Genomic DNA, 10,131 nt, shown 5'->3' with positions numbered 1-10,131 from the left:
TTTACGCTTTGCTCCAAATAGGGGTCGTCGTCCCCCCCAAGCCTTACAAACGGATGGATCCGGATTTTGAGAGATTGGAAGCTGACAGCGCAGTCTAAGCCATGCCTACTTAGAAGTAAATCCTATTGCACTCAGTGGATTTTACTCCCGGGTAGATTGGCGTTGGGATTGCGGCCTGAAGTGGCACAAAAGAACAGGTGGAGCGATCTGCTGGGGCTTCGTCCGATTTAGCGCAGCGTCACGTGTGAATGGAAGCACCTTTTCGAGTAAGTCGGCTAGAGATCAGTTGGGCTTAACTTTCCGGGAAACGGGTTTAGGAGCGCGGAGTGGAGCTAATCCTAGCTAATCGTTTCCATGGGCTACAGTGGAGCCCCCTGTTCTGAGGCGAGTCAGAGAGGAGCAAAGAGGATTCGCGCCCAGGAATTGCGATTGGCTCTTCTGGAGTCAGCTATAAAGACACCTCCTTCTTAGTTTAAAACTGACACGTGGATGGATTTCCCTATTTCTACCAAACAGGAGATCCCCCCCTCTCAAGCCCCAAACTGAGCACGTTTCAAAAGTGTTCCTCCCGTCCCCACCCCTTTTTTTTAGAGGATTTATGTTGTTGTTATTTTAATGGGGAGGGAGCTGAAATAATTCTAATTGCTTTTTATTCTGCTCTGACGTACCAAAAAAAAAATCTAGAATTTTTTTTTTGCTGAAAATGTACGTGTGTGCCCATAAATTAACACACATTCTCTATCTAAAACTGTTTATGGTGACGTTTCTATTCTCTCCTCGCTCCTTGGAGAAGTCCCCTTTCCAACTTCTGTTTATCCTCATATTAACCGTGTGAGGTAGACTGGGCTGAGAGACAGTGCTCGACCAACAATTAAAAAATGCAGCAGGATGATTGGGTAAGGAACTGGACTCCTGTCTCCCTGAACCCAACTCAGAAGGGTTGCATCTCAAAGTGACTTCCTTCAATTTAATTATTATTATTTATTATTATTATTATTATTATTATTTTATGGAAGGGGTCATACTACCCACATCAAGATACAGGTAATCATTAGAGAGATTTATTTTAGCACAAAATATAACGTGTTTGGTTTTTTTGGCAAGCCTTATCCTATTTGATCATTTAATGCTACAGAAATTAAGAAAAAGCTATCTGGAAGGACTGATACCTCAACGTCTATTGAGTTAACCATGTTGCTTTACCTGAGAAGCTGGGAGTTTCCTTCCCACCGCTGTCTATGACTCTTGCATCCACGTAGGGCTTCAATTCTGAAAGCGACTGAACCTCTCGATCCTCAAATTATCCACTTATCCTCATCATCAGCATTATTCCTATCACTACCGTTGTTAGCCTACATTCAAGAGGACCAATCCAGAAGTGAGTGGTTTGAGAATTTACCGCTCCCAAGGCCAATACTGAATCAATTTCAGGTCCATGTAGTCTTGATCCTAGGCATGTTTACTCAGGAATTAACCTCGTTGGGTTCAGTGGAGCTGCCTCCTAAGTAAGCGTGCATAGGATTGCAGCCTACTATGGCTTCCATTTCCAGCCAATTTACGTGGGAGACAGTCCCAATCCACGCGGGGTTTACTTCAGAATAAACACGCTTGGGCGCAGGCCATATGTATTCATATTAAGGGCTTTACATACGAGTAACCCACCGTCTCCTATACGCAGACCTTACTTAGGGGCAAGTCCCATTCAAATGACCACGAGCACAATCCCAATGAAATCCTATTGAGTTCAGTGGCTAATAATAATAATAATAATAATAATAATAATAACTTTTGAGTAATCACGTCTCGTTCGAAGTCCTGTTTTTTTGTTTTAGCATGAGGGTTTCAAGCGTACTTAAGATTTTGGGGAAGGGCGCTACTATTCCCCCCCCTCCGCCCCCACCCAAAAGTGGTCCAAATGTCACTGGTCCAAAGATTTATTTTGCAAGCTTTTCTCAAGTTTTTTTTTAAGTGGGGCTTCTCTTTCTCCGCGCCCCCCCCCCGCAACCCACCATTGTTTTCCGAGCCAAGTTTTCTCTAACAGCTGGAAGTGGTTGGAAGGGACTGTCTTAGGAGACCCCCCGCTCTTCTTTTGACAGCTGATCAAAAGAAAATAGGTCACGCTTTTCAAACTTATGTCCCTCCTGCCCTTAATTACTGTCTCTTTAAACAAAGGCAACATCTGCGCAGCCTCAACCTGCTCTCGCCCCCCCCCCCCCTTGGAGAAGCTGTTACTTCTGGAAAGGGGCTGCGCGCTCTCGTTCTCTCTCTCTCTCGGCGGCTGGCTAGTCCAAGGGGGCTGGCACAGAACATGCGAGGGATGGATGTGTACTAGGAATGAAGGGGGCGGGCAGGCAAGGGCGCTGGGGGGGGGGAGGACCCCAAAGCTGCAATCCTAAGTAAGCATCAGGACTGGGGCAGAAATCCCAGGGCGCTAAATGGAGCTTAACTGGTGGATCAATGCGCATGGGATGTGGCTGCAAGCAGCCTTGCTAGGGAGTAACCCTCGCCATGATCAGCGAGGGAGGAAACATGCATAGGATCCCACGGCGAGGACGCTTGCTAGCCGAGCTGGATAGGGTTTACTTCCGAGTAAGAACGCTTAGGGCTGCACCCTCTCAGGTCCGGAATTGGCCCAACCCAATTCAGCGGAAGCCCTCAATTTCTGAATTTTGTGGGGAATGCGGGGGGGGGAGAGAGATTTTGGGGCTGGGGGCTGGACCGCTTTCAAGCTCGACTCCTTACTCGGGAGCAAGTTCCTTAGACATCAATTTTACTTGATGTGGGTGATCTACAGGAACACTTCCCTTGGGTCAGCTTGCAAGCGCCGTCCTATATGTTTACTCAGAAGTAAATCCGACTGCGTCCAATGGGCCTTACAGTAGGTATACACAGTATAGGACTGCAGTCTGTTTGAGTCTCGGTTCTTTCACTGGCATTTTTTTCTCTCTTGTATCTGTTTGAAGGCATGCTTACTCAAAAACTGAGTTCAATGAGGCTTACAAGTGAATGTACATTGGACGGTAATTTAAAAAAAGTTCGGTGCAGAACGTGCAGCAGGATCTTAGGCATATTTGCACTCAGAAAGGTAACCCATGAGCTTATTAGGGCTTACTCCCAAGTAAATCTGTAAAGGATTTACTTGCACGAAGTCAATTTCCTCCTTGCAACCCTGGGCGAAGTGACCAGAGGAGGAAGCTCTGTCGAACTTCGGGAGAATTTGCTTCGGAGTAAATAAGCTAAGGAGCAGGTTCCATGTCTTGAAATGAGTCGGTCCACCTGCATCCCTTCCGGAGTCTCTGTGTTTCTGGTTATTAAGAGTTGTTTGGAAAGTAACCACCAAAACTACAGGTTTTTAATAGTCATAATTACCATAAATTTGTATTTTCTTTATTATCTGTTAATTAAACTTGAGGGTGTTCAAGAGCAGGCCTTTGCCATTTGTTTTGACTCTCTCTCTCTCTCTCTCTCTCTCTCTCTCTCTCTCTCTCTCTCTCTCACACACACACACACACACACACACACACACACACGAAATCTCATTAAACTTCCTGAAGGCACAGCTACTGCAAAGTTTGTGCCATATTGGGGGTCCCTGACACAAGACAGCCAAGCGTCTCCTTGGATTTTCTCACCTTAGTGAGGTTTACATTCGAGGAAACCGTGCTTTTATAAGCTTGGCATCTATCCTACTTCCGAAGGAGGGTGTATGTGGAGCTGAGCTCCACTAAAATCAAAGGTCTTGCTTCCAAGGACAGCTAAGCGCATTGGCCACGATCCAGCCTAAATGAAATACCTTGTAAGTCCCCATTGCAGGCGCTGAACTTTCCCATTGAAATCAATGGGCATTTTAGCAGCGGCGCTTAGCTGCGGCCGTGGCTTCGCAACTGCAATACACTTCGATGTCAGTGCGCAGCTCCGACGCGTTCAGGACCCGCGTCCAGGATCGCGATACTTGCATATGCGCGCGCAAAAAGGCGACCTGGAACATTGGTAAATTTAATGCTTCGTGCCTCGGGGCAGAGACCTCTCTATTCCTTGCGTCAGTCTGTTTAAGCACCATGCGTCCTAACAGTTTAAGGATCGAGATGCCAGTTTCATAGCCCATAACTGCAGGACTCATTCGGCGCAGGCTTCCACGGAAGTCTCTTTTTGGAAAGAGGCGAGGAGGAGGAGACTGGGATGGAATGGCGAAGCAGCCCAGCTATAGGCATTCTTGGGACTGCCGAGATCTCCATAAAGGGCCATCCCCTCTCCATAAATAGCGCATATATTATGCATATTCACACACACCCCTTGTTGTTGTTTGTGGTTGCAACGAGGCAGGCGCCGCCGCTGCCGTCTACCTCGCGGGAGCTGCAGCCTCAGCCGCTGCGCTCCCTCGCTCTCGCTCCGCAGCGATGATCAACCCCACCGCTAATGAGCATGGCTGCTGCATAATGAAGCCAAGTTTGGCTAAGTTCAGTGGCGCTCCAGGAAGGCGGTGCAGGGTGGGGGGGAGAGAAAAGGCGGAAAGATTCTCCGGATCCAAAGGCGATCGGCTAGGATCACAAGCTCTGTTCTCTCCCCCGCCTCTTCCTACCCAAGAGACAGTCGGTTTTATGCATTTATTATTATTTACGATTTTTATTCTTTCTAAAAACCAGCCATCCAGCAAAGCCAGCCCAAATATTCACAGTAAAAAACAAACAAACCACAGAACATCGCCTTTGACGGACTTTGAGCTGGTGTAGAAAGGCGATGCTTGGGTAGGGGGCTGGGTGTTTGGTGAGGAAAAGCCGGATCCTCTGCCTGTCTTACTCGAAGGAAACCCCTAGGGAATCCAGGGAGGCTCGCTTTCAGGCAGTCGCGCAGAAGCGTTGCAGCCTTGGACACCTGGGTTGGCAGTGGATGGGCTCCCTACCTAAATAAAGGCCGACCATGAAAATGTGGGGGGCATCACTAACATAGACATGTGTGTGTGCTATAGCCTTAGACCAACGTTGACTAGGCGGTGCCTGTGCGTAACAGAGAAGAGATTTCTGCTAAGGCTACCGTGCCGGGCATCGCCACCCCTTTTAGGTATCTGACCGCCTCTGAATACTGCCTTGGCGGCACCCCGTTATTTTATTTTTATTTCCGAGAAGGGAGGCAGCTCCCGGGCGTGGCTCTCCTCTCCCATCTTCACAAGCTCCCTCTCCCGCGTTCCCTTTGTGCGCGCCGTGCGCCCTGCTTGCGCCTGGGCGCGGAGAGAGAGAAAGAGAAAAGGAGGGCTGGCTAGCTCCGTCTCGACACCCAAGGCAGGAGGACGCTGCATCTTTAAATTCTCTCTCTTTCATTCTCTCTCTCTGCCTCTCTCCTTGGCGTTTGATTCCAGTGCCTGGGAATCTTCAGGCAAGCTTGAAGCCTCCCGGCGCGTCGCTCCTCCTCCTCGCCTCTGCCATTGGCCGGGCTCCCGCAGACCTTGAGCCGGCTGGCTCCACCAGGCATCCTGAGTGGGCGATCGCCTCGTCCATCCGTCCGCAGAGCCCGCCTTTTCCCCGGGGCTGGGCTAGGTTGATGGGAGGCGAGCCTCGATCGCAACTCTGGACAGCTCCAGCTACCCAAACAGACGACGTAAGAGCAGGAAAGGGCTCGGACATGGCGAGGCGGCTGCAGCGGCGCTGGCCAGGCTGACGGAGAGGCTGGTGGCTGCCCTCCCTTCTCTCTCTCTCTTTCTCTCCCCCCACCCCCCTTCTCTCTCTCTCGGCTCCCCTCCCGCCCCCCACACGCACTCACCACACAATTCACACACGCACACAACTGAGAGGCCTTATATCGACACCCCCCCTGTCCAAAAAAAGAAAGAAAGAAAAACCCAACACAGCAGGAGCGTCAACAGCAGCAGCAGCATCCAGCATCCTCCTTTGGCGAAGCGCTGCGGCTGGAGCTTTCTATTCCCCCCACCTCCTCCCCATCCCCAGAGCCGAGCGACCCCCAGAGCTCCGTCTGCCTGCCTTTCCCCTCTGCACCCAGCCCCGCGAAGCCCCCCTGGTGCCGACCACCCCTCTCCATGGACTGAATGAAGACTGCGTGCACCTCCTATCGATGCCTAACCAAAGAGCTGGACAGCTGCGCCATGAACCCGGAGATGACAATGGAGACGCTGGGCCCCTTGCACGGGCCCTCCAGCCATGAGCAGGAGCTGATGGGCAGCCCCAGCCCCCACCACCACCCCAGCAGCCGGAGCGCCGGATCGCTCCGGGTCCAGCCGCCGCCGCCTCCAGGCCCTCCGCCGCCGCCGCCTTCCCACCAGGACTTGGCGTCCGCCTCGTCGCGTTCAGCCATGGTGACCAGCATGGCCTCGTTGCTGGACGGCGCGGGGGACTACCGCGCGGAGCTGTCCATCCCCTTGCACCACGCCATGAGCATGCCGTGCGACTCGTCTCCTCCGGGCATGAGCATGACCAGCACCTACACCACGCTGACGCCGCTGCAGCCCTTGCCACCTATCTCCACCGTGTCGGATAAGTTCCACCACCCGCACGCGCACCACCACCCGCACCACCACCACCACCACCCGCACCACCACCCGCACGCGCACCACCACCACCACCAGCGCCTGTCGGGCAACGTGAGCGGCAGCTTCACCCTCATGCGCGACGAGAGGGGCCTCCCGGCGATGAACAACCTCTACAGCCCTTACAAGGAGATGCCCGGCATGGGGCAGAGCTTGTCCCCCTTGGGCGGAAGCCCCCTGGGCAACGGGCTGGGCTCCATCCACAACACCCAGCAGGGCCTGCAGAGCTACGGCCCCGCGGGCCACGAGAAGATGCTGAGCCCCAACTTCGACGCGCACACTGCCATGCTGGCCCGCGGGGAGCAGCACCTGTCGCGGGGCCTGGGCACCCCTCCGGCGCCTATGATGTCTCACCTCAACGGGATGCACCACCCCAGCCATCCCGGAGGCCACCCTCAGTCTCACGGGCCGGTCTTGGCCTCCGGCAGGGAGAGGCCCCCGTCTTCTTCCTCGGGAACCCAGGTCAACAACTCCGGGCAGCTGGAAGAGATCAACACCAAAGAAGTGGCGCAGAGAATCACAGCCGAGCTGAAGCGCTACAGCATCCCCCAGGCCATTTTCGCCCAGAGGGTGCTGTGCCGTTCTCAGGGGACCCTTTCAGACCTTCTAAGGAACCCTAAACCTTGGAGTAAACTGAAATCGGGCAGGGAGACCTTCAGGAGAATGTGGAAATGGCTGCAGGAACCCGAGTTCCAGAGGATGTCAGCCTTAAGACTTGCTGGTAAGCCTTCCCACCCCTCCCTCCCTCTCGCTCTCGCTCTCCCCGGGTCTTTCCTTGTGTTTTCTTGGAGTCACGGCGGGGTCACCAGAATATTCGCTCTCCCAGGGAGTCAGCGGCCAAGTCTGTTGGTCCTCGGGTCAAAACAGGTTGGAGGCTAGGGAGAGAGGTTACTTCGCCTACACGTGTGTGTGTGTGTGTGTGTGTGTGTGTGTATGTGTGTGTGTAGGGCCTGAATACTCCAGATCATCTGCACAGGCTTTTGAACTTGGCTGATGGGTTGTCCCAAGAACCAACCGCCTTGGTTTTGGGGAGAGGATGCTTGCGAGACAATACCCAGGCCCTTTGCTCTCCTCCCCACCTCCCCCCGCGCCTTGTTATTATTATTATTATTATTATTATTATTATTATTATTATTATTTATTCGGTGATCTCGGTTTGGGTCTCTGTGTTACATCTGGATGGCGACACCCATAAACAATCCCCGAGGTTTCAATCTCCGGGCATGAATGCTCCAAAATTAGACATCTTCTTTGGAGAGGGTTGTGTTGTTGTTGTTGTTTTGTGCCCCTTCTCTTTCTCAGGAAAGTTCCCTGGAAGATGGAGAAAAGGGAGCAGCTCTTCTCCCCTGATCAGCTTTTAGGATGCACGGGGAGCGGGCGCGGGAGAAGACAGCTACAGCTTTGTGTATACTTTGAAACAGGGTTCGCCAACCTAGTGCCCCCTCCCCAGGTGATGCTGGACTTCATTGCTGACCCACTGACCATGCTGCCTGGGGCTAATGGGAGTGCAAAAAGCATCTGGCGAGCGCCACGTTGACTATCCCAGCTTTGGGAAAGGACAGTGCCTTTCTCAGCTCCAATCTCTGAGTGGTGTTTGTGAATTCATTCGTCTATTTATTGCATTCGAAGTGGAGCACAAAACCGAAGACTTCCTCTTTGGAGTCTGCAGCTAAGGTGTCTGTAAGATAAATAAAAGCGTGTGTGGTTGTGTCGAGGTGGAAATCTTCCATCCTCGTCTCCCCCTCCCCCTCCCCCACCTTTCCCTTCAGGTATGTGTGTGTATCATTTAAAAGTCATCATGAGTGGAAATGGAGAATTAAAACCCGCGTTTGCTCTGCGAAAAAATGAGGCGCTGAGATTGAAAGCTGCCAGATGAACGCATCAGAAAGCTTGGAGACTCTTTTGGGAGGGAGGGAAGGAAGCAGGGGAAAGGGCGCTATTTTCTGCAGAACAGATTGGATATATTTGAGCGTGGGGGGAGGAGAGAGAACAATCACATTTTTTTGGTATATTGTTCTTTTGATGTGTGCCGAGTTGTTTGCGGGCGCCCTCTAGTGGCAGCTGAGGGAAGCCTTCTACCCCCTTCTATTGTTCTAAAGATGGCAAGGAATTTCGTCCATTTGTGCGTAATGAAAAAAATATTACAGTACGGATTGTTGACAAATGAATCACCTGGATAAAGGTGGGCAGGGAGATCTGGTCGGCAGATCTTGCTATGCAAATCACGCTGAACGGGCTGAAACTGGGAGACTCCAGAAGGGAATGTGTATAAATATATATATAATTCCATCCCATATAATGTATGCATCAGAAGGGGAAACTGATTGCACCATGGTTTTGACAGTTATTTTGCGGTGCAGTCTCGGGTATGGAAAGATAACCCTGCGCGGAGATTCGCCTCTCATCCTTTCATCACCGTTCATCACAAGGTAGTTAGATGCCCAAGGCTAGAGACACAGAGGAGCGTGTTGATTTCTGGTACATTGAGATCTATTGTTTCCTAGTCTTGCTCCAGCTGGGCATTTTTAAACATTCTCACGCATTCTAACGCCCCGTCCAATGTTTACAACCGCGTTTAATAAAAGGAATCCCTCCTCCTCCTCGATCCTTGACAATTGCTTCATTCACCTGTAGTTTGATTGATTCTGGTCTGTTGCAATTAATCGTTGGCTGGTATTGATTAGCAGAGGGGGGAACTACTACACAGGGATACCTCCCCCCCCGCCCCCAAGAGATGACTCTTCGCTTCCGAATCCTTCTCACTACCCCACCCCATCCCCAAAATTACCCTTGCTATACTATAGATATACCAAAGGAGTGATCGATCATTTGCAGATTTGAAATCCCTCTCACCTCCTTCGTGGAGGGGGCGCTAGGAGGGTGGGGAGTGGGGGGGGGTTCTGACGCATCTCCGGCGATTTATTAATAATTAGCATTCCTGCTCTCTTAATTATGAGCTGCGTTACCAGCTCTTGGAAAACTAAGTCAGGAGAGAAAGTGAGTTTGTAAATGTTTTGCTTTCCTGGAGAGGCTGGGTGTGTGGCCACATCCTTTGTTCGTGTGTGTGTGTGTTGTCACGTCACTCTTTCCCTAACAAGACAGTTTGTGAACAACACCACGTCTCCAAAGATGAGCTCCGCTTCCACACACCCTCCTGCCCTCCCTCTCGGCCCCCCTCCCCTTTCTCATTGGGTCTTACTGATGATAATTAACGTGAGAACCGTCTGAATTGGTCTATCGACCCGCCTTTTGCATGGTATTCCCCCTTTTAATAGCAAGGTTGTTTGCGGTAATAAAGCAAAGCGTTGGGAACGAAGGGAGGGGGGCCGGAGAGAGTCTTACGGTGGTGTTTTCCTCTTGGTTTAACGCGGCCTTATTTTAGATTGGGGTGCTGTGGGGGGGTCCCATATTTCTTTCCGATTTTTCTGAGAAGGGATTGACTCAGAGCCGAAGGAATTTAAGGATGTGGAGGGAACGCTGGAATGCACCCCCCCCCCCAAAGTCTCTTGCTTTTTAGGATTCAAGTCCTCAACGCCCTTATTTGGAAGTAAATCCTATGGAGTCCAATGGGATCGCACGCACATCTTGTGTCTAGA

General features: G+C 51.5%; 1 protein-coding gene across 1 annotated transcript in view; it reads left to right on the top strand.

Moving 5' to 3' along the window:
* The first annotated feature begins 5,585 nt into the window (after positions 1 to 5,585).
* The window catches only part of ONECUT2 (one cut homeobox 2), a 63,261-nt gene continuing 58,715 nt past the window's right edge, over positions 5,586 to 10,131 (top strand). The window contains exon 1 of the mRNA XM_035101006.3: positions 5,586 to 7,256. Within this exon, the coding sequence (XP_034956897.1) occupies positions 6,038 to 7,256 (1,219 nt within the window). The 5' untranslated portion in view covers positions 5,586 to 6,037. The remainder of the gene's footprint in view (positions 7,257 to 10,131) is intronic.

The sequence above is a fragment of the Zootoca vivipara genome, chromosome 10 (assembly GCF_965207765.1).
Source record: "Zootoca vivipara chromosome 10, rZooViv2.hap1.1, whole genome shotgun sequence".
Lineage (NCBI taxonomy): Eukaryota > Metazoa > Chordata > Lepidosauria > Squamata > Lacertidae > Zootoca > Zootoca vivipara.
This window is presented reverse-complemented; position numbering and strand designations above follow the sequence as displayed.